This window comes from Trichosurus vulpecula, chromosome 1 (genome assembly GCF_011100635.1).
Source record: "Trichosurus vulpecula isolate mTriVul1 chromosome 1, mTriVul1.pri, whole genome shotgun sequence".
In the NCBI taxonomy this organism is placed as follows: domain Eukaryota; kingdom Metazoa; phylum Chordata; class Mammalia; order Diprotodontia; family Phalangeridae; genus Trichosurus; species Trichosurus vulpecula.
Genome location: NC_050573.1, coordinates 254043177 through 254068054, shown reverse-complemented (window position 1 = coordinate 254068054; position 24878 = coordinate 254043177). Strand labels below are relative to the sequence as shown.

Here is a 24878-nt window from a genome sequence, read left to right as displayed (position 1 = left end):
AAGATTAATAAATTGAAAGTAAGAAAACTATCAAGCTAATAAATAAAATTAGGAGTTAGTTTTATGAAAAAAACCAAAAAGATAGGTAAAACATTGGTTAATTTGATAAAAAAAAGGAGAAAACCAAATATCCAGTATCAAAAATGAAAAAGGTGAATTTACCACCAATGAAAAGGAAATTAAAGCAATAATAAGGAAATATTCTACCCAATTATATACCAATAAATCTGACAACCTGATCAATGAATATTTGTGAAAATCTAAATTGCTCAGATTAACAGAAGAGGAAATAGAATAAGGAAATAACTCCATCCCAGAAAAAGAAATTGAACAAGCCATCAATGAACTCCCTAAGAAAAAATCTCCAGACCAACATGGGTTCACAAGTGAATTTTACCAAACATTTGAAGAACAATTAATTCCAGTACTATATAAACTATTTGGAAAAACAGGCAAAGAAGGAGTCCTACCAAGTTCCTTTTATAACACAAACTTGGTGCTGATACCTAAACTAGGAAGAGGTAAAACACAGGAAAAAAAACTATAGGCCAATTTCCCTAATGAATATTGATGCAAAAAATTTAAATAAAACACTAGCAAGGAGATTACAGCAATATATCACAAGGATTATACACTGTGACCAGGTGGGATTTATGTTAGGAATGCATGATAGGTTCAATATTAGAAAATCTATCAGCATTTCGATAACAAAACAAACAGAAATCATATAATTATCTCAATAGATGATGAAAAAGCTTTTGACAAAATATAGCACCCATTCCTTTTAAAAACATTGGAGAATATAAGAATAAAGTCAGCTTTCCTTAAAATGATAAGTGGTATATATCTAAAAACATCAGCAAACATTATCTGTAATGGGCATATGCTAGAAGTTTTCTTTATAAGATCAAGGGCGAAGCAAGGATGCACATTATCACCGCTATTGTAAATAAACCCACATAAATCATCAGCATTTCTATACATTACCAACAAAGCCTACCAACAAGAGATAGAGAAATTCCATTTAAAATAACTGTAAAGGCCACTGCTGCCGCCCAGAGACCTCTGAACCTCCCATCCATCAGTCTGCCGCCGCCACTCACTCTGGGCACAGAACATTCAGTCATGGATAAAAATGAGCTGGTGCAGAAGGCCAAATTGGCTGAGCAGACTGAGAGATATGATGACATAGCAGCATATATGAAGTCTGTAACTGAGCAAGGAGCTGAATTATCCAATGAGGTGAGGAATCTTTTCTCTGTTGCTTACAAAATGTCATAGGGGCCCGAACGTCATCTTGGAGGGTTGTTTCAAGTATTGAGCAAAAGATGGAAGGTGCTGAGAAAAAACAGTAGATGGCCCGAGAATACAGAGAGAAAATTGAGACCGAACTAAGAGATATCTGCAATGATGTACTGTCTCTGTTGGAAAAGTTCTTTATTCCTAATGCTTCACAAGCAGAAAGCAAAGTTTTCTATTTGAAAATGAAAGGAGACTAGTACCGTTATTCGGCTGAGGTTGCTGCTGGTGATGACAAGAAAGGAATAGTGGATCAATCACAACAAGCATATCAAGAAGCATTTGAAATCAGCAAAAAAGAGATGCAACCAACGCATCCTATAAGATTGGGTCTGGCTTTGAACTTCTCTGTGCTCTATTATGAGATCCTGAACTCTCCAGAGAAAGCCTGCTCCCTCACAAAGACGTCTTTTGATGAAGCCATTGCAGAATTTGATTCATTAAGTGAAGAATCATACACTAATAATGCAATTACTGAGAGACAACTTGACATTGTGGACATCGGACACCCAAGCAGAGGAAGCTGGAGCAGGAGAAGGAGGGGAGAATTAACCAGCCTTTCAACTTTTGTCTGCCCCATTCTAAAATTTTCACAGTAGACCATTTGTCATCCATGCTGTCCCACAAACAGTTTTTGTTTACGATTTATGACAGGTTTATGTTATTTCTACTTGGATTTCTATATTTCCCATGTGGTTTTTATGTTTAATATTAGGGGAATAGAGCTAGTTAACATTTGGGGAGTTATCTGTTTTCATCTGAGGTGGCCGATATGGGGATATGGAATTTTTATATACGTTTTACACGTTTGGCATAGTACTTTTGGTACATTGTAATTTCACAAGGCTAGTGATAAAACAGCTTCCATGTCTAAGCAAAGAAAACTGCCTACATGTTAGTCTGTCATGGTGGGGGGATAAAGGGATAATTGGTTCCAGACACAGGTATAGTTACTGTGGGTACTTTAGGGTTGGAGCACTCACGGCTGTGGTAGAAACAGATGTCCCATAGGTACTACATGTCATTCCATGTGTATCTGTGGAATACACAATCTCAACATGTACACCTTTATGATTGCAGTTACAAAAGTGTTCCTTAAGACAAAGTTTTAACCCAGTCAATTTACTCTGGAGAAAGGCAGAAATGGTTCACATTCCATTATTTGTACAGTTACCTGCTGTTCGCTTACATTATTTTTGCTACACTCCTTTTATTTGTATTTAAACGGTTTAGGCAACCTAAGAACAAATGTACAAGTAAAGATGCAGTAAAAATGAATTGCTTGATATTCATAAAGTCACTGTATACCAAGCACAGCAGTAAAACAAAAAACCCATGTATTTAACTTTTTTTAGGTTTTTTGCTTTTGTGATTTTTTTGATACTTGCATGTGCTGTAAAAATAGTTAATAGGGAAATAACTTGAGATGATGGCCAGCTTTGTTTAATGTCTTATGAAATTTTCATGAACAATCCAAGCATAATTGTTAAGAACATGTGTATTAAGTTGATGTAAGAGGAATAAAAGTTTTATGGATGGAAAAAATAACTGTAAAGAATAGAAAATACTTGGGAGTCTACCTGCCAAGACAAACCTGGGAACTACATGAACACAATTATAAAATACCTTTCGCACAAATAAAGTCAGATCTAAACAACTGGAAAATGTCAATTGTTCATGGGCAGGCTGAGCCAAATATAATAAAAACGACAAGTCTGCCTATACTAGCTTACTTATTCAGTGCCATATCAATCAAACTACCAAAAATTATTTGAAAAAGCTAGAAAAAATAGTAACAAAATTCATCAACAAAAGATCAAGAATATCAGTGGAATTAATGAAAAATAAATGCAAAGGAAGGTAGTATAGCAATACCAGATCTTAAACTATATTGTAAAGCAGTAATCATCAAAAGTATCTGGTACTGCCACAAGCAAATTAGGATAGCTTGGAATAGCTTATCTGTCAGATCTATAGCTAAGGGAAGAATTTAGGACCAAAGAAAATATAGGGAGCATTACAAAATGTAAAATAGATAATTTTGATTATATAAAATTAAAAAAGTTTTGCACAAACAAAACCAATGTAACCAAAATTATAATGAAAGTGGAAAACCGGGGGAGGTGGGCAAAATTTACAAATACCTCTGATAAAGGCATTTCTCAAATATATGGAGAACTGAGACAAATTTATAAAAAATACAAGTCATTCCCTAGCTGATAAATGGTCAAAGGATATGAATGGGCACTTTTCAGAAAAAAGAAATCAAAACTATATATAATCATATGAAAAAATGCTCTAAATTGCTACTTATTAGAGAAATGCAAACTAAAACAACTCTGAGGTACCACTTCATGCCTATCAGATTGGCTAATATGACAGAAAAAGAAAATGATGGATGTTGGAGGGGATGTGGGAAAACTGAGACATGAATGCATTGTTGGTAGAGTTGTGAAATGATCTAACCATTCTGGAGAGCAATTTGGAACTATGCCTAAAAGGCAATCAAACTGGGCATACCCTTTGATCCAGCAATACCACTGCTAGGTCTATATCCTGAAGGCATAAAAAAAGGCAAAGGGATTTATTTATATAAAAATATTTATAGCAGCTCTTTTTGTGGTGGCAAGAAATTGGAAATGGAGGGGAAGCCCATCAATTGGGGAATGGCTGAGCAAGCTGTGGTATATGAATATAATGGAATACTCTTGTGTTGTAAGAAATGACAATCAGGTAGATTTCAGAAAAACTTAGACTTACATGAACTGATGCAAAGTGAAATGAGCAGAACCAGGAGAACATTGTACACAGTAACATCAACACTGTCTGATGATCAACTATGAATGATTTAGCTCTTCTCAGCAATACAATGATTCAAGAAAATTCCAAAGGGCTCATGATGGAAAATGCTATTCACATCCAGACAAAGAACTGATGGACTCAGAACGCAGATTGCAACATACTATTTTCTTTTTCTTTTGGTCTGTTTCTTCTTTCATAACATAACTAATGTGGAAATATGTTTTATGTGATTGCATATACACAAGATGAGAGGGGAGGGTTGTAGAGAGAAAAATTTAAAACTCAAAATTTTGCAAAAGTGAATGTTAAAAATTTTCTTTACATATAATTGGAAAAAAAATGCTATTAAAAGAACTATCTGAGGTCAAATTTGAACTCAGGTCTTCCTGACTCCAGGACTGGTGCTATATCCACTGTGCCACCTAACTTTTAACTAGCCCCTAAAAGACACTAAGCCCCACCCCCAATCTAGGGCTATTTAGTAGTGTATGCGGAAATCAATCAATATCAGTCAATTAAAACAGATGTACCCACCTCAGAATGGAAGCAATCAGTGACAGCATAGTGCCATAAATGATGTTCACAGTGAAGACCTTGAGTCACTGAGAATTCAACATATGTGTTTAAAATTTTTTTCTATTCTGAACTTAATAAATACTAAATAAAAGGGCATTTCCATATTCATAGAAGAGAGCTGTATCTGAAACTGCAGATCTCAACAATGTGCAGTTTGCTTTTCTTTTTAAGTAGGTAAATTCAAACTGTAGCATTCAAAACTATTCTGCTTATTTGCACTTTTTTCTGAGAAAAAAAAAAGATGCTTCAAAGACCTTCTTTCTTTCATCCTTAGTTGCCTTATTTCTGTTCCCTGCACACTCTTCTACATCCCCAGTGGAAAAAGAGAAACCAAACCATTGTATGGTCAAACAAAACAACTGCCCACTTCAACTCAAAAATTTTTTTTATTTCATAGCTTGAGTTCATTACCTCTCTGTCAAGAAGTGGTGGGCATGCTTCATTATCATTTACCTGGAAGTGTTGTTGGTGTTTGCATTCATTGATCGGAGTCCTTAATTCTTCCAAAATTTTCTTTATAATGTCACTCACTTGGCTTTGCATCAATGCATCCAGGTCTATCCAGGTTTCTCTCAGGTTACTCATTCCATCATTTCTTGGAAGCCATTCCCCAAGATTGGCATTTTCTCTTCCCATTTTCTGTGCTACTGAAAAAACGCTGCTATAATCTTATATAGTCTTTTTCTTTCTGGATTTCCTTGGGGTAGAGGTCAAAGGGTGTACACAAAATAACTTTAAGGGAATAGTTCCAAATTGCTTTCCAGAATTGAGGGGAGGGACCAATTTATAGCTCCACCACCATTTGTGTCCCTTTTTTCTTTTAGCCCTTCCAACATTTGGGGCTAAATAACATTCAATTATACTTTTAAGAAGCTGTGAAATGTGCAATAAGGTTTTTAAAAGATTTACTTCAAAATGATTTAAAATACACCATTTTGTCTCCTAGAAGGGTGTTTTAATTATCTGCAAAGTTCTTTTCATGTTAATGCACTGATATAGTACATGATACAAAAAGAGGTGAAGATTCACTTTAAAATAATCTTTTTTTCCTTTTAGAAAGATTGTTTTAGTTATCTGGAAAATTCTATGTACGTTTTGTTTTTTAAGTTCTATGTATTTTAATGCACTGATATACATGGTATATAGTATTTGGGGCAAAGATGTCCCAACCTATCAGTTGAATGCATTGTTAATGTGTGACTACATGAATGCAGCAACATAACAGTATGCTGACCTTCACGATATTTTCTCCTCTACCTTTTTAACTACTCTTTTCCTCCAAAGCATTTCCTTATTTGTACAGTGATTTCATTTATTTAGTGAAAGATTCCAGCCTCTCCTAGCCAAGTTTAACTGGTTTCCCCAGCTTTGTCACCTATACAAAAAGGGGATTTTGGCCTGTAGAATCAGCGAACTATGACCTTCCAAGGAAAGGAGCTAAACAGTAAACTAACTGGAACTTCAGCAGAGAAAGCCTAATTCACACTTGTCTTTAGGGCGTCACCTCTATCTGGCACTTACGACTGAAACCTAGTCATTTAAAATGTCACAGAGCAATGAAAAACATGGGAAAAGGTCACTGTCATAGTCTTTTTATTGAAAGTTTTCATGACGATACATACAAATATAATTATCCAAAAGAACAATGTAAAAACTAACTAGCTACCCCCTCAGGAACAAAGAAAGATAACTTCAGTGTGATGACCCTAAATACAGGCTGAAAGTAAAGTACGCAAACTTTTACAATTTTAATATTTTGTCCTTTTGAGTCTCAAGTTCTACTTAAGCCAGCTTCAATTTTTCTCCCATTTCCTTACATCTCAAATTTCACACACAATTTGCTCTGGTTTTAGTTTTGGCAAAATGCCACCAAGTACACTGTTTCATTGGGGCATGGGAAGTGTCCTTGTATTCTCAAAGGGTATACCAACAGAATGCAAACACTGGCCAGATCCATTCGAAGCTGGAAAGGCTCAAGGCAAGGAATCAGACTAAGTCTCTTCTGAGGCCCAGCCCAGGCAGGTCTGGTGAGGATACCAGGGGATGAATATTTTTGGTCACAGCAACTCACTAGATTTGTCCACTAAGGAGAGGAGGAATTATGGTCTATGCCAGTGGACTTGAGTGCTCACCCAAAACAGATTAAGGACCCATGAAATAGAAGTAAAATGTCACTGGCAAAGCTACAAATGAAAGTAAAAAATGTATACTACCATAGTGGGAAAAGCAATGCATTAGAAGACCACCTGTGTTTGAATCTTGGCTCTGTTACTAATTGTGTGATCTTGGGCAAATCACATATTGGGACCTCTGTTTCCTCATCTGTAAACATGAGGGGGTTGGATGAGAAAACCTCCTTTTAGTCCTAAAGTTCTATGATACGAGCTACTTAAAAAAAATCAATAGGAAGGAATTTTGCGATATGATAGATTTTGTCATTTATAGGGAAAATTCCAATTCTCTGGATTTGGGACATTTCTTTGCCTTAGTCATGATGGGCAAATCATTCATATCCATTTTCCTGCACAGGGGTGGGGAAATCAAAGCTAACATAAATCAACTTTTATCTGGCTAACAGGAGTGAGAGGAGTGTCTAAAGTTTATTGAATTTGTTAGATGAAAGGAATCAGGAAAATCACTTATGTTAAATCAATAATACAAATAACCACTATTAATTGAGAATTTAAAAAAGTTATTTTCTCAGAAAAATATCTACGAAGTCCTGAAACCACAAATTCTTTAATGCTCTATTGTAAATTACCAAAATATTTTTCTGTGTAAGAAATATTTACATGTATGCATATTCATGTATTCTGAAACATATACATTATCAACACAGTGTTGACCTTAAGTACACATAGCAGGCACTTGATAAATTTAACTGGAATTGAATCAACTCTTAACTAAGTTTTCTTTGGTAAAGGAGTCTTCAAAAATTGAGAACAAACTGAATTTTATCACCAGGCAAAGTAAAGAGTAGGAGCTAATTAAAACCAAAGTAATTTTAAATGGGAAAAGTGCAAATGTGCAACTCATTCTAAAGTTCCTAGCATGTAGAAAGCAGGTCAGATTGCTTCAAGCTGAAGCTTTACAGTTTTAGATAGGACCCCCCAAATTCTATTGGAATTTGCAATTGGATTTGGGAGGCAAATTCCATGTTATCATTGGCAGCTTTTGGAGAAGTTAGAGGAGGGAAGGGGATTGTTTGCAGAAAAATAACTGTAACAAAGAATCTATTGACTTAGCTAGATTGGGTCTTAGCTACCTAGTTTAAAAAGAGATATCCTATATACTTGCTTCATGCTACAGGAAAAGTATTCCAAATTAACTTAGAAAAGGAGCGGCTAAGATTAAGCACTTGAGTTTTAAGTATGTATTTTTAATGATTGCCTGGGAGGAAAAGAAAATGTGTGGTGCTTTCTGTAAAGCCCAAATCTGATACAATATAACTCAGTGTGGTCAGATGAAATCCTCAAAATCAGTTCATCTCACAGATGGATCAGAATCTTTGGGTAACCACAATGGCGGACTTGAGAACAAGGTAAGACTGGAATAGGAAACTGCTGAAACAGGTTGTTGTAGGTAATCTAGTATAAGATATAAGGCCTCCAAATAGTTTATGGGGATGAGAAAAGGGGAATAAGGCAATAGAAGCTCACCCAGGTTAGGGTAACTTAACTCTACTTTTCAACAATGTTCTTCAGTAGGTATTTTCCTCCTCATTAGATCATAAGCTCCTTGAAGGTGGGGGCCGTATTTTATTTCACCTTTGTATCCCCAGGGCCTTGAGCACTTAATAAAAAAAAGTGACTAATTCTTGGGTTCAAATCCCCTGTTGATTGCTATTTGTGTGACTCACGACGTCACTCAGCTTGCCTGGGTCAATTTCCTGATCTGTAGAATGGGTGTGTTTGTGTGAACTAAACAGCTTCCGAGTTCCCTTCTTTGTCTGCACCGATGAGTTAAGGTACTTCACGTTTGCTGAATTGAAGGTGGATTACATCTGTGTAATTAGCTTCCTATATTGCAGCTAACCAATCTCCTTCCTCCAGTTATTTTGTTTGTTGGCAGCTAGGTGGCACAGAGAAAGCCAGGCTTGGAATCAGGAAAACACGAGTTCAAATCCAGCCTCGGACACTTACTAGCTGTGTGACCTTGGGCAAGTTACTTGATGTCTGTTTGCTTCAGTGTCCTCACCTGTAAAATGTAGCATCTACCTCCCAGGGTTGTGGTGAGGATCAAATTAGATAATAATCGTAAAGCACGTAGCACAATGCCTGGTGCATAGTAAATGCTATACAAAAGTTAGTTATAGTATTGATTATTATTAATACCCTCAGTAGAACACAGGAGGTCCCTGAGAACAAGGTTGGTTTTCTTTCCTATCTTTATATCCTCAGTATGTAGCAGAATGCCTCATACAGAGAAGGCACTTAAGATGTGCTTGTTGAGTTGAAATGAGAAGAATTATCAGGCCACTTAATTAACATGATCATTTTTATGCCCCCAGCAGGTCAGAAGGCATTTCTGCAACACAAGCTTAGAAGCAGACAGAGGACTCTGCCCTCCAGGCCTCTGCTCATTAACTCAGGATAGCTGCTCTCCAGTACTAAGTGACTGGACACCTGCATCAGTTCTACAAGCAGGGCCCACCCAGGGACTGGACACTTTGAAAACATAAAATCATTAGCTGCAAGTGGAGGGGCTGACTGCTGTTTTATGAATAAGAATGCTGGACACTGCTACGCTTGGTGACTCTGGTAGAAGACGTGGTTACGGTAGAATTTGATGGAACGGATTCCTGTAAATCTAAATTTTGCAGGGGGGCTGGTGTTCCAGCTCCAGACACCACAGTCTTTGAGGCTTGCAGATTGGAGGCAGGTGTGAGCACTCTTTCTGTTACTGTCATATTCTGTCCTACTGCTAAACTGGGGACATTCTGAATGGGCTGCAGGCTTGAGCTTGGGGCTAGGATCCTCTCTCTTTCCTTCACGACAACATAGTGAGAATCGGGCAGATCCTGAATGCTTCCTAGACCACTAGCTATGCTGCCATTAGGCTGGATCACATGTTCGGTGACCACTACATTGCTTTCACTGGCATGCTTCTGGACAAACTGCTGGTCTACCAAACTAGAGGCAGGAGCGTACACCCTCTCTGTAACCATGAGGTTCTGTGGTTGGTTGGCATCGAGGATCAGAGTACTTGGTGGTAATGTGGAGCCAGTGGCATAGGACGTTTCTGTTATGACAATATTACCAGCAGGTAATACTGGATCAGGGAGAGGTCTTACGACCTTCAGCCCCTGCCTGTTAGATAAAGATCTTTCAGAGACTAATTCCTGAGTCAAGGTCTCTGAAGTTGACTGGCTCATTGGCTTTGGAGCCTGCAGGCTGGTGTGAGAGGAGGATGAGGAGGAGGAGTGGGACTTTTCTGCCTGAAGAGTATTCTGCTCATAAACTGAATGTGAAACTGTATTCATACTGGCTGGGGCGGGAGGTTTGTGCCTTAGGTCTGTTTCGCTATCTGTCTCTATTTTTTGGCCTGTGCATATTTCTGCTAGTGTCTTGAACTTGATTCCCAAATCATCCAGGTAACGGTCATCCCAGTCTGCCTCGATGAAGCTGCAACAGCCAACAGAACCATGAAGAGATTGCGTTTCTTCCTGAGAATAAACTAGAAGACAGTCTTTCCCTGTTAGAAGTTCATCATTGTCATAATAGGAAGCAGCTTTCTAAAAAGAAAATGAAAATAAAAACATACATAGTTTACAAATAATGTCACTTTCAAATAATTGTGTATATCAGAATTTAGAATAAAGAAAAATAATTAAGTAGGGCCCCAAAATCTTGGGGAGTTTAGAAAAACAAATGCCTTTTTCCTATTTCCTCTATTTTCTTAATTTTACCAAACAAGAGCACATTGCTTGGCACATAGTAGGCTTATTTCCTCCCCTCTCCCTTTCCAACTATAAGCACACCCTTATCAATCTATTACTCTGGTAATTTAGACATGACAGAGCAGAATTAAATTTGTAGAAAGAACTAGAGAAACATCTCTCAAGCTTCTTGCTCCTTTTCCCCAAGCCTATAAATTCAACCATAGTACCTATGGACAGTCAGACACTATTCTAAAGAACCCCAAACTCTTAAAAGGAACCTGTCCTCATTCCTGCCCTTAACTCCCAACTACCAAGAGAGAATATTTGGGGAAAAATACAAAAAAAACCAAAACCCCAAACCAGTCAACCAAACCAAAAAAGCCACCTCCATGTAGCATTAGAGCATCATTTCCATTAATTAAAAAGGAAAATACAAATGGTAATAACAGTTACCCTCCTTTTAATTCCCTTTAAATTTCTCATGAATAATTTTAATTATTTGCTATGTACTATCATGTTAATAGTAAAATCAAATATTTCAGTTCAGAACAATGTAACATGTAAAGGGTTGAGGCCTATTTTTGCTCATTATTTCTAAACCTGCTTAAAAAAACTGAATTAGCAAATGTCTATTTGGTTTTAAGTTTGTGACTATTCTTATAAACTTGTCACATTCATACACACATGATCCCCAAACTGATCCTTACTTCGTTGAAGTAGCTTCTCAGAAATTCTTCATTTACTGCAACAGTGGTTGTCCTGGATCCAGCAGTCCCCATGGTTGCAGCTGCCCCCACTGTTGCAGCACCACTCATGGCTCCAGAAACCCCTACTGTTGCAGCACCATTAATAGCTCCAGCTGCTCCTCCAATTCTTTTAATTCCACCAGTCAGAAGGCTTCTGCGCTCTTCCCATGCTCCATCTACCAGAGTCATAGTACGCTGGCCAGAGCTACTTTCCCTCCTAGTTGTTTCACTGCCTATCATGACTCCTGTTCTACTTCCTCCTCCAACAGATGGTCCAAAATTTCCCCCATGATCTGTTGTCAGGAAAGATGTCACAATCTATGAAAACAAAAAGTTACATTAGAGATTCAGAAGGGGTATAGGATCAATATGTAGTTTTTAGACCCTGGGGCTCATGAGAATATGGGCAGAATGAGTGACTTACAGTATCTGAAAGTAACAGGACACTTCCTTGCTGAGGAGGGGGTGGGGCTTAATTTGGACCAATTCCCTTTCTTTTCATTATGTTCATGGTAGTGTCTCTTGGAGCCTTTGAGTAGCAACCCAATGCAAGAGTATCTATAATGGCCCTTTATAAGTCTGAGATGTTACGCTAATGCTCTACAATATAACTGAAATTCAAAAAGAAAATATTTTTATAGCATCTAATAGACATGCCTTGTCTTCAGGTGGTGCCCCTTCATTGTTCCATGGATGCAGCATCTCTACAGTACCAGGTATGGCTGTGAAGCCTTTGGCTCCTCCTCCTGCTCCTCCACAATGGCACAGAAGTAGTAAGAGGGGTATAACTGGAGAGAAGGAAAAATTAAGTAGTGGATAAATTAGTTTCCATATGCTAAGAATAGCATGCATTCAATTCAGGCTTAGAAATAAGTTTGGCATTTATTCCTCACTGTGCCCTGTTAACTAGATCACAGCTTGAGAGCTGGAAGGGAGGATGTCTAGTCCAATCCCTTCATTTTATAAATGAGGAAACTAAGGCACATATGGTACATCCAATATTTGAACCTATCTCCCTAACTTCAAATCCAATAGTCTTTCAACTGACCCACAATGCCCCTATTTCTCACACTCTACACCTCATGGCTAAGTTCTTCCTCTTCATCTTGTCTCTCCTCACACTAAATTTGTTTTGTTATGAGCTCAAGCAAAGACTAGGGACTGCTGGCCAGAGGTGTCAAATAAATTGTTGGCCGGCACAACACTCCTGAGTGCTGTCCAAACCAGATCAAAAATTGGAAAATAAATTTAACAAAATAAATGAAAGTCCCAAAGAACATGGATAATGTTAATATGTAGTTTTCTAAGTCAATGTAGCTCACAGACATCCTTACATATGGTTTAGTGGCTTCCATTTCTATTTGAGTTTGACACCACCACTCTTGGATGCATGAGAATGTCTCAAAGGATCAAAGTAGACCGTTTCAGTTCCATGAAGACTGTCTAAGGCTGCTGTGTGTTTTAATGGAGTGGAAGGACATTTATTCTGGAGCCATCATAGAATATTTCTATCTCTTCCCTATTTTTCAAGATGTTATTCATGAACATGGGCAGCTGACTGGTGCAGTACGTAGAGTATGGGGCTTGAAGCAAGGAAGATTCTTCTCCTCGAGTTCAAATCTGACCTCAGATACTTCCTAGCTGTGTGACTCTGGGCAAGTCATTTAACCCTGTTTGCCTCAGTTTCCTTATCTGTAAAATGAACTTGGGAAGAAAATAGCAAAACATTCCAGCATATTTGCCAGAAAAACTTCAAACGGGGTCACAAAGAGCTGGACACAATTGATAAAAACTGAACAACAAATTCTTCAACAAGGCACTCACTCCTATTTTCAGGCTCTAAGTCAGGGATTCTTAACCTTTTTTGTGTCTTGGGACCTCCCTTTTGGCAGTCTGGTCAAACCTATGGAACTTTTCTCAAAATAATTTTTAATGCACAAAATAAAGTACACAGGGCATAAAAGAAATCAGTTATATTAAAATACTTAATCAAAATAGATTAAAAAACCAAATTCATGGACCCCAGGTTAAGAACTCCTGCTCTAGCTTATAATATCTGAATACAATAAATGTACTAATATCTAAATAATCACAATCAATTTTAAGGTTCATTGCTAAGTCTTAGAACTTGACAGGGAGATCTCTAATATGGGCCAACTTCTCTAAAAAAAGAATATTCATAACACAAGAAGAAATCTTCTGAGTTTAAAAAAAAACCACAAAGCAAACTACATTTGAACCTTGCCATAGTTTCATTAGAAAGCAAAATTCAAATTCAGAAGCACCAAAAGAATTGCACCTTACATAAGGCAATTTCATATCTTAGGTAGTTTCAGGTCACAGGCTTCCATCTTGTTTGGGTTCTCAATGAAGAAGGAAAGATGATCTCTATTTTACAGAAGAACAAATCAATGTCATGAGAATTACTGACCTGATGAGATTCAAACAAGCCTGAAGTTGTGATAAAAACATAGATGGGTATTTCTGAATTCCTTAGTCCAAGATGGCTGCCTCAGCATTGGCTGATTCATCATGTCTTTCTTTTACCAAAAGGTAGAAACATTTATTCTAACAATGGCAGGCAGCCGATTCTGCGTCAATTTATTTTGCTGCTTTTGCTAACTTTATGTGAATTTACCACCTTTCATAATTCTTCTTTAATGTAGAAGAGCTAGCAAAAAAAATGGTGTGTGTGTGTGTGTGTGTACACACACATATCTGTAAGGCCATTATAAGCAGTGAAAAGACTGGGATTGAATTGCGGTAATGTCCCGGTCTAACAGAACAGGCACCCAGGATGTTGTCTTTTGGCCCAGTGTTCAAGCCTGTCAAGGTTCTTAAAATACTGAGAAGTCAATAAAGAGAGGTGATTTTAATACTTACGCAGCAACAGAAGAAGTGCGAAAATCATGAGCCCAACTGCTCCAGAGCCCAGCCCCACATAGGGGTCAGTCAATGGTTGAACGCAGCCACTACCACTCACGCAGCTGCAAACTGTCAACATAAGGATCTGCTTTTCAGGACAGCTTAGTCCCTGATTATCACTCACTGACAGGTGGACTTCACTTCTGCCCACTTTCAATTCTCTTGGTATCAACCATGCGCTTGTATCTGGGGTGTACAAAGGAGAGAAAGAGGAAAGTGAAAAATAATGTTTAATAATAGGCATTTTTTCCAGTCACTAAAAAATATTCTGCTCCATTCATAGATTTAATTTTTATTTCTGTCCTTACTTAATGAGTTCCTACATATAAACCACACAGTTTAGTAGAGAAGGATCAAAACTGCATTAGAGCCAAAAATGATCTATTTGAGCAAAATGACATTTCTATTATTTTTTCTGCTTTTCACAACAACCCTGGGAGGTCAGTTTGTAACAAGTCCAATTCTTCTTCCCCTACTATGTCACTGTACGTCTCCTGATACTGCCTCCTCTAACATGCTTTCCTTGATTACAAAACCAGAAATTACCACTCCCTCTTCTGAACTCCTTAAGCATTCCATTTCTTTCATGCTTAAAGCAATTATCTTTAACTACTTTCAAGTACAGTTGGTACTTGGCACTGGTTTTTGTCATCAGGAGAGATTTAAATTGTACCTCTGACACTTATTAGCCATGTATTTTGGGCAAGTTATTTATTTATCCTTTCTGAGTTTCTGATTCTTAATCTGTAAAATGAGGAAAATAATAGTTGTAGCACCTGCCTCTAACAGGTTTTTCTTTCTTTTTTTTTGGTGAAGATCAAATGATATAATGCACAAAAAGATCTTTGTAAACCAGTCCTATTTAAGTGTGGGCCATTATTATTGTGTACATGCTTATCTCTGCTATTAAATTTTTTTTAAATTTCACAATAATTTATACATCCCCTGTGGTACCTATAGCATCTTCCACACCGTAGATAGTATCCATGTATTCGCTATAATATAGATGTTATTATCCTTTGACCACAAAATTACCATGAGATTTTGCCATAGTGACATTTCAACCTTTACTTCACGTTATTACTCTATGCTTGAGACAGGGGTTTCAGTCAAGTTAGGGCAAAATGAGTTCCTCACCTGAGCACCGACTATATTTAAGAAAAAGTGAACCTTCCCTCATACATCCCTAAAACTTTCCCAAAGATAATCACAACAGATTTTAGGCACAGCAAGAGCAAGTGATTTCTGAGTTTTGATACTATTCAGAGTCTCAACTGAGTTGCAAGTAACTCAGGAGGGACCTTAAGAAGACTGCAATCATCAGGATGCTAGGGTCCCCTACCCTTTCTACTGCTACTAACAACAGCTAGCATTTATATAGCACTTTAAGGTTCGCAAAGTGTTTACAAATATTTTCTCATTTTATCCCCAAAACAACCCTGGGATGTATTACTTTCTGTAGTTACCCTTCCCACTACTAACTATGGCTAGCTTTTATATAAATGCTTTCAACTCTGCAAAGCAATTTACAACAATTATCACACTTTGTTCTCCTAACAGCCCTGGGACACAGGTAACTACTCTTTGTAGCTACAAAAGAGAAGTTATTCCTTCATTTGAAAAGCTGTATCAGAATACATCTATGGAGCTATAGAGTCTCATTTTAATGTGTAGATGTCTAATATTTAGGGAAATATGAGAAAGATGAGTCTGTTTTGCAAATAAAAAGGGAGCAGTAATTATCAAAATGAAACGGGGCTTCCTGATTGTTTACCTTCTTGGCGTCCAAAGTACCAGTTCTCTGCCATTCCAGGCGGTTCGTCAATGACAGCAAAGCTGAAAGGAGAACTATACGGATGACCATCCAAGTCCTTAGCAGTAACATTCACATACTCTGAATCATCACAGATAGTTTGTACTGGATTTACGAGTTCTGGACAGTTATCATTAAAATCTTGTACCACTATTTCAATGGTACCAGTGGCTGTCCTTCTAGGAAAATCTGAAAAAAAAATATACACTGGTTAAAAATCTTGAAAGAAGTCTGCATTATGGGCTTTCTTCACAATCAGGTATAATGAGGAAGAGAATCTCACAATCACATCTTTTTTCACATATCTCTCTCTCTCTCTCTCACACACACACACACACATACCCCTCATTCACATGACATAAGGTTTTTAATCATGCTATAAGTAAGAGGTGGAGGACCTGTGGCCTTCTAGGTCCTTGGGTGCAGCCTGTCCACTGAGTCCAAGTTTTACAGAACAAATCCTTTTACTAAGGGGATTTGTTCTGTGAAGTTTGGATTCAGTCAAAAGGCTGTACTTAAGGACTTAGAGCAGGGGTGGGGAATCTGTGGCCTTGGTTCCCCACCCCTGACCTAGAGGGCTACATGTGGCCTTGAGGCCGCAGGTTCCCCACTCCTGCTCTAAGAGAACAGAAGTGCCAGTATTATATACACTTAGAAGATTATCCGACCTCTTACACAAAATCAGAAAGTAGGTTTGAGTATCAGGAAAAAAACCAAAATGACGCAACTATTTAAAACCTTACCTTTAGTTATAGCCAAGATCTTTGCAAAGTAAGTGCCATTAGTGACATATTTAGACTCATAATCAGGAATTTTAGCAAGTTTGATTTCAGATGTGACTGAATCCACCGTAAGCCAATTGTCGAGATCTCCTTCTTTGGCATACCTGTTCAGAGATTACAAATAAAAATGATTAGGTTGTGAACAAATTGGCCATTCTCTTTTTACAGAAGATATGGAAGAGCCAAATTTAAATATGATATCAAGAAAAAACTTCATAATGATTACAGCCATCCATAAATGGAATGAACTGTTTTCCTTTAAATCCCAGCTTCTCTTCTTCTATAAGAGGTCTTTCCTAAGCTCTCTATTTTAGTACCTTTCCTGTTTATTATTTCCAATTTATCCTGTGTGTATGTACATATATATGTGCACACATATACATTTCTTTATATCTGTCTGCACATTGTTTCCTTCATTAGATGGAGAACTCCTTGAGAGCAGGGACTGTCTTTTGCTGTTCTTTGTATTCCCAGTTCTTAACACAGACCCTGGAACATAGTAGGTGCTTAATAAATATTTATTGATTGTTTTAAAGAAGAAGGGGTGGGCTCCCTTTCAGCAGAAATCATCAAGAATCAGGCTAAATGGCCATTTGTCAGGTATGCATCTATTTTTTTCTAGGTATGGATTGAGTTAGATGGCTACTGGGGTCCCTTCTAACTCTCAAATATTGAGATTCCTTCACTTCCAATTCCAGGATTCCAATATCTGTTTCTTATGTGTCACACACACACACACGCACACACGCACACACACACACACACACACACACACACGTGCGCACACATCTTACCAAAAGAAACTAACTTATTACAATTTCTCTTGGAATGAAGGAGACATGGTACGTATGAACACATCCGGAGTACTGTGTTCAGCTCCGGAAGGTCACTGACAAACTGAAACACACCCTGAGCCAGGCAACTGGGACAAGGAGAAGCCTGGAGACCATGTTATAAAGGGCAGATGGGAGGTACTCAGGAAGACCTAAGCAGCTACATACTGTCTGGCCCTGGAAGGCAGAGCTAGGTGAAACGAGAAGCTTGCAGAGGGTCAGATTTATGCTCAATATTGAGAAAAACAAACAATTAGCACTGTTTGAGGTTAGAACTTAGCACGGTGCCTGGCACCTAGGGGGCACTTAACAAATACTGATTGACTGATTGAAAGTGAAATGGACTGCCTCAGGAGACAGTGGAGTGTTTTTCCCATCCTGGGAGGTCTCTAAACCAGAGTAAGTTGAGCTGCTTTTCAGGAACGTGAGAGAAAGCAATCTTACGTGAGTATTAGAGGTTTCTTCTTTGGAGCAATACAAAGAGTAGGGCCTGGAGATCTCCAATGGGATCTCCAAATTCCATCATTATCTTAATGAAAGTTAGAAACAACTTATACAAAAAAAAAAACTTAATAAATATCTTACGTTACTTGTGCTACTTGTCCAGTGTCCTCATCGTGGGCTTGAAATCTTCCAATAGTTTTACCTAATTCTGATCTCTCCATGTGTTCACTGGTTTGAATCACGATTTTTCTGCTTTTAAAATAAGCACCCTCCACAACATTTTTCACATTGACCTTGACAGGAATGGGTTTTGCTACAAACTTATTTCTAATTGATTTGTGAAATGGTGCTTTGTTGGTGACAATGATCTTCAAGTCAAGGGTCTTCATTACTTCATAATCCACTTCCTAAGAAAGACAAAAATGGATGCCTTTTTGCTTTTATTAAAATCTTCACGACCCGGGCCTAATGGGGAATCATTACTTTTAGCTTAAATTTGCAATCAACATTTTCCAACCTTTTAAAACTCGGAACACCTACCTTAATAAGAGTCACAATTCCTTCATTTGTTTGAGTATCTGTTTGTACGTGGAAATAACCCCCTTCATTTCCTGAAAGGAATGTAAAATTTGCCAGCCAATTATCCGAGCCTACTTCATCCAAGTCAGTTACTTTTATACGCATGACTTCCACGTTCACTTGATTTTCTTCAATTGTTCCCTCATACTACAACAGATGGACACATTGCTTTGAGTTAATTAATCTTCATTCAGTCCAACTTAACATAAGCTGAAATTATTTTGTTATGGTTAGATTGCGTTAGTACACAAACACGTATACATGTCTGGTGTAAATACTCACCGTCTCAAATTCAGCCACAGGTATATTGTCATTGACATCTAAAATGCTAATCTGCACTTTGGCTTGATTCACTGGCTTGTCTGTTTTTTCTCCATTTCCATCAGTTGCTGCGACAACCAGACTGTAGTGGTTACATTTCTGTTTTTAGCAGTGAAAAATAAGCATCAATTAAAGTCAATTACGCAAATCTGAGTTTCTGGTATAATGGAAAAAAAAAAGGATTTAAAAGAATCAGGAGATGTGGGTTTTAGCTCTGGGTTCTGTCAATTACTAGTTGTGTTTTAGACAAGTCACTTAACCTCCTTGGGCCTCAGTTTGCATGTCTGAAAAAATCAGAGGATTAGATTAAATAACCTTTTAGGCCTCAACCTTCTAACTCTTCAGGTTTATCATCATCTGGTTTTGATTATTTTCATAAAAAACCACTCCTGTATCTTTGTGTTGAGCTTGGCCTCAGACACTTACTAACTGTGTGACCCTGGGTGAGTCACTTAACATCAGTTTCCTCATCATTTAAACAGGGATAATGATAGCATCTATTTCCCCGGTTTGTCATGAAGACTAAATGAGGTACTATCTGTAAAAGTGCTTCACAAACCTTAAAGTGCTTTATAAACAAATGCTTAGCTATTAATGTAGTATTTGTTGGTGTAGCAATAAACTGGTCCAACCATTCCATAAAATAATTTGAAATTATGTGAAGAAAAGTGACAAAGATATCCCACGTTTGACCCTGAGATCCCACTAGTAGGCGTGAAGAGGTCTGTGATAAAAAAGGTCCCTCCCCAGCCCCCAATTACAGAGCAGCACCTTTTGAGGTAGCAAAGAAGTAAAGACAAAGGTGCTCATCAACTGAAGAACGGCTACCAAAAATTTGGTTCAAGAATGTTGTGAACTACTACTATACCGTACGAAATTATGAATGTGATAAATACATGTTAGCATGGGAAGACTTGTGTAACTAATGCAAAGAGAAGAACTGGGCAAATGACGTATAAAATGACTACGCAGCGTAAACGTAAAGAATGACAACACAACAACTGAAACCGAATGCAATAAAATTACTCTTGCCAGGGCTGGCTCCACAGTAACGTGAGAAAGGTACCTATGTTCATGTACACAATATTTTAGTCACTTCCCAATCAGTGGGCATCCACTTGGTTTCCAGGTCTTTGCTACCACAAAAAATGCTGCTATGAATATTTTGGTGTAAATGGGGCCTTTCTTTCTGTCTTTAACTTGTTCAGGATAAATGCTTGGCAATGAAATCTGTGCTTCAAAACGTAGGGCATTTTAAGTCATCTTTTACATATTATTCCAAATTGCTTTCTAAACTGTCTAGAGCAATTCATGTATCCTCCAATGGCACATTAATGTGCATTTTCTTACTCAGTAACCTCAATCGTTCCCACAGGTTTAATTATCATCTTTATGCGGATGATTCCCAGATCTGTTTATCCAGCCCTTGTCTCTCTCATGAGCTTCAGTCTCACATCACTAAATGCCTTTTGGACATCTGGAATTGGATGTCTCACAGGCATCTCATACTCATCATGTCTAAGAGAGTTCATTTGCTCCAACCAGCCCAGCAGTGACTCAACCAAATAACAAGGGTCTAGAGATGCCAGCTCAGAATTCTATACTGTTGGCTTTGGACCTGAAGAACAGAGATAAATTATGAGTCTAATTCTTTTCTTTGTCCAGAGGCTGAGGTGGCATAGGATGAATTACGGGGGCAGCTAGGTGGCACAGTGGATAGAACCCAAGCCTGAAGTCAGGAAGATTCATCTTCCTGAATTCAAATCTGGCCTCATTTACTAGCTGTGTGACCCTGGGCAAGTCGCTTAGCCCTGCTTGCCTCAGTTTCCTCATCTGTAAAATGAGCTGCAGAAGGAGATGGCAAACCACTCCAGTATCTTCACTAAGAAAATCTTAAAATTGGACAGAACTGAAACAACTGAACAACAATGAGAAAGGGTAGATTACGCTCCCAAGGTGTTGGGGAAAATGTTTTAATATTTTTTCCTTAGTGTACCTTTGAAGCAAATAGCCCTCTGTAAAAGTGGTTAAATGGAAATGGAGTGCTAGTCACTGGGTCCCTAAAATTGTGGGGAGCATATTCAGTTGGGCCTTAAGCCAACTGCAGAGAAGAGAAACTTCCCAACACCTTCATGGTTCCAGAGAATATGGTGTAGGTTAAACTCTTACAGGCCTTGCCCTCAGTGAGGAGTCAGTGTCGTTAATGTTACAGAAGCCTGTGTTGTGACTTCTCGAAGGGGACACTGAAAAACTACATGAACTGCCCATAGGGATACCTACTTACTGACTTCTGAAGTCAAATATCAGTCTTTGGGAAGTTCTCTTGTGTGTAAACACATGATATAGTATTTAAATGAAAGTTTTACTATTCCATGACCAAAAGAAACCCTAAAAATAAAAGAGCTCATTATCCTTTTCCTCCAAACCCTACCTGTTCCTGAATTTGCCTATTGCTGTGGAGGGCACCACCAATCTTCTGGTCACCCAAGCTATCAAGCTTGGTGTTATTCTTGACTCCTCACTCACATTCATCCCACATACCCAACCCTTTGCCAAATCCTGTCATTTCTACCATCACAACATCTCTCATATATAGTCCTCCTCTCCATTTACATAGCTACTACCCAAGCACGGTCCCTCTTCCCCTCTCAACTGGATTATTACAATACCTGTCTGGCTGGTCTTTCGAGTGTCTTCCTACTCCTCCTGTTCTAATCCATCCATGATTTTCCTAAAGTGGGGCTCTGACCACACCACTCCCCTACTCAATAAACTCTAATGGCTCCCTATCACTCCTAGGATCAACTAAAAAATACTCTGGTATTTAAAGCCTTTCGCAATCGGGCTCCTTCTTACCTTTTTTAGGCATCTTACATTTTACTTCCCCACCCCTCCCAGCCCATGTAATCTACAATCCAGCTGCACCAGGCTACTTGCTGTTTCTTGAGTATGAGATTTCATCTCTTGGCTAGAGCTGTGTATGCTGACTTTTGGCCTTGTCTGGAATGCTCTCCCTCCTCATTTCTGCCTTCTGGCTTTCCTGGTTTCCTTCAAGACGCAACTCACATCCCACCTTCTTTCCACTGCCTTCACCCACTGCTAGTGCCTTCCACTTGAGATTACCCTCCATTTACACTACATATATCCTGAACTTACACTTTTTGCATAGTGTCTCCCTCATTAGCTGGTCAGTTACTTGAAAGGGAGGAGAAGGTTTTCACTTGGTATGTATCGAGTACTTAGTAAATTTGTACTGACTGACTGACTGTTTTAGTGGAGGTAATAAATAAAGCAAGATAGAACAATGAAGGTGAAAGTAAAAAAAAAATAGAAAAATGGAGGAGACTAAAATACACACGAGAGTGTCTGGGCCTGGAGAGTTGAAACAAGAATATCAAAGTACTATTTTACCTCTCTATCCAGAAGAAATGTTGTTGTTAAAATCTCTCCTTTGTCTTTATCGAGGAAGAAGACAAAAGGCTGGGCAGGCTCCTGAGAGACAATCTTATAAGAAATTTGGGAATTGATATGACCTTTCTCATCAGCATCTGTAGCACTAACTTTCATCACAAGAGTATCTGAAACAGAACAAAAATATTTTCCACTTGATTCAACCTCTTCTTTCCATAGTTTTATACTTTACGTGGGCTCTAGTTTAACTTTGATTTTCAGGCTGGCATGCCAAATGTGTGAATATAACCAAAGAAAACTAACTCTTTACTTTCATTTTGTATTAGAGGTAAGTATGCTTGTTTTCCTATTTCCAAAATGTGTATATTTATACCTATCACCCCAACACCACCCTGTGTGCACATGCACGCCCACCCATATATATATATTACATAAACCCTTTTGAGCTTTTCAAAAGAAAGATTGTACTTAGCCTAGAATAATTTTATTTTTAAGTATTTATATTCACGATAGTTCTTTTATTCCAATAAGATATACAAGGGTTAAGAGTACAGTTACTCAGATACTTTAAAAGTACTTTAAATGTTTATTAATAAAATAGCAAGAACTTACTTGCTTGGCTTAGTTCTTCAACAGATCCAACAAAGACATCTTGGGTGAATACTGGCTCATTATCATTTATATCAAGAACCTTAATTCTCAATTCCAGCGGTTTTTCCACGTTGTTCCCCCTCTCATCCAAAGCATAGCCTGTTAGCTAAAATTATATTGCACAATTAAAAAAGGAATTAAATATTTCATGTTAAATAAAATTAAAAGGTGATTGGAAAACTAAGGTAACAAATTTCACAACATCAAAACAAATGGGTAGCAGCTGATTAAAACAAATGCAACATAAACCCACTTACTATATACATTGGAACTTCTTCTCGGTCAAGAATCTTTGTAACATTTAATTCACCAGTATTTTTATCAAAGACAAATACACCGAAAGGTGGATCTGTAATCCCTTGTCCAGTGTAACGATATGTAATTTTTATGTTTCTTTCCTGGGCAACATCGGAGTGTATCTGGCAAAAAATAACAGATTGAACACATTTATACATTTTTTTTAACCCTTTAAATTTTTAGGTAAAAACTTTGGCAAAGGAAAATTTCCTTTGAATGGGTCAAGATGCTACAAGGTAGGGTTACTTTCTTCTTGAATGTTCTTAAAATCTGGAAAAAGGTATTGGATTTTTTTTTTTTTAGAAATATGAATAGTGATACCTCACCTTTTTGAAGAGAACTAACTATCCAGGAAAACAAGCAAGAATGATACCTCTGAGATGTAGATACAGCTATTCAAGTCCCTGCACTAAAGCTAAGGGAGTTTATTCAAATGAGTGCCTTAGGCCCTTACACCTAAAACAAGGCCTCTTGTTTTAGTTTAGTTATTGTGGTTTAGTCAGTTTTAAGGTAACTTTCTCTTATTTCCTGGACCACAAGAAAATAAAAGAAGACAATAGGAAGGGCAGGACTCAATCATATTGAAGGTGACACTGCATAAGAACTGAAGTCTTTGATGCTCAGTCTATTCATTGAGGAAGTACTGAAGTATTTTTGGAATGCCTTCCATCAGAGACTGCTCAGATAATAAAGGGGACTAAATAAATGTTACCTGGAAAATTCACTTATGTGAAATATGAGAATACCTCATTCCCCAATGAGGTTGGACAAAAGATACATTGATGATCTTGGATAAAAGAGTATAAGCTTTAATACTAGTCCATGGTTTTTGAAAACTAAGGATGTTATAAACCAATAACTTAAGGCATCATTTTAACATTTACCCAAGATCTAGGATAAAAACCTGAATTCGGTCCTGCCACACAATCCATGTATTTCAAATAGCACATGGGCATTTACCTTGCCTCTCAGACTTACTTTGGCAATTGGATTCTTCTTTGAGAGGTCCTCCCCTTCCCTAAGGGACACAGGGGCAGTGATCCACTCTCGCTTTTGTCGAAATAAGAACCCTTGTGGAGAGATCTGACCATTTTCATTACTCGAATGTAAAACCTATGAAGATAAAAAATAAGATAGAATTCTGAGCATCTTAACTCTTTGAAGTTATACTATAGATATATACACAATTTTTAAAGAAAATTATACTGTAATAATAAAAATATACTATAATAACAAAATGGTAAATTATATAATAATAAAAATAAAAGTATACTCTAAGTTTATTTGTCCAAACTAACTTTCAAATGCCTATTTTTACCCTCTAAATTACATAAAAAGAATATATACAACTTTCAGTTGTAGAATACTGGTTTTTGTTTTTTATAGTAGTAAAACCTTTGTGGCCTTTACTTCATTTTCGCTGAAGGCTGAAAGGCACACAAGAATTAATAGAGCTTACGAACTAGTAAAGTACTGGTAATTAGTTACATCACAATTTATTATTAAATAATATCTGAG

At 37.6% G+C, this 24878-nt stretch overlaps 1 protein-coding gene and 1 pseudogene across 1 annotated transcript in view; one reads left to right on the top strand and one right to left on the bottom strand.

Moving 5' to 3' along the window:
* The first annotated feature begins 1122 nt into the window (after positions 1-1122).
* Positions 1123-1851, top strand: LOC118833444 (annotated as a pseudogene).
* A 4402-nt stretch (positions 1852-6253) lies between these two features.
* The window catches only part of DSG2 (desmoglein 2), a 41889-nt gene continuing 23264 nt past the window's right edge, over positions 6254-24878 (bottom strand). The window contains exons 3-15 of the mRNA XM_036755820.1: positions 24339-24473; positions 23321-23482; positions 23025-23169; positions 22413-22579; positions 18963-19100; positions 18642-18827; positions 18243-18508; positions 16786-16928; positions 16004-16231; positions 14188-14415; positions 11962-12092; positions 11266-11622; positions 6254-10411 (exon numbers count right to left, since the gene is read on the bottom strand). Of these exons, the coding sequence (XP_036611715.1) occupies positions 9395-10411; positions 11266-11622; positions 11962-12092; positions 14188-14415; positions 16004-16231; positions 16786-16928; positions 18243-18508; positions 18642-18827; positions 18963-19100; positions 22413-22579; positions 23025-23169; positions 23321-23482; positions 24339-24473 (3303 nt within the window). The 3' untranslated portion in view covers positions 6254-9394. The remainder of the gene's footprint in view (positions 10412-11265; positions 11623-11961; positions 12093-14187; positions 14416-16003; positions 16232-16785; positions 16929-18242; positions 18509-18641; positions 18828-18962; positions 19101-22412; positions 22580-23024; positions 23170-23320; positions 23483-24338; positions 24474-24878) is intronic.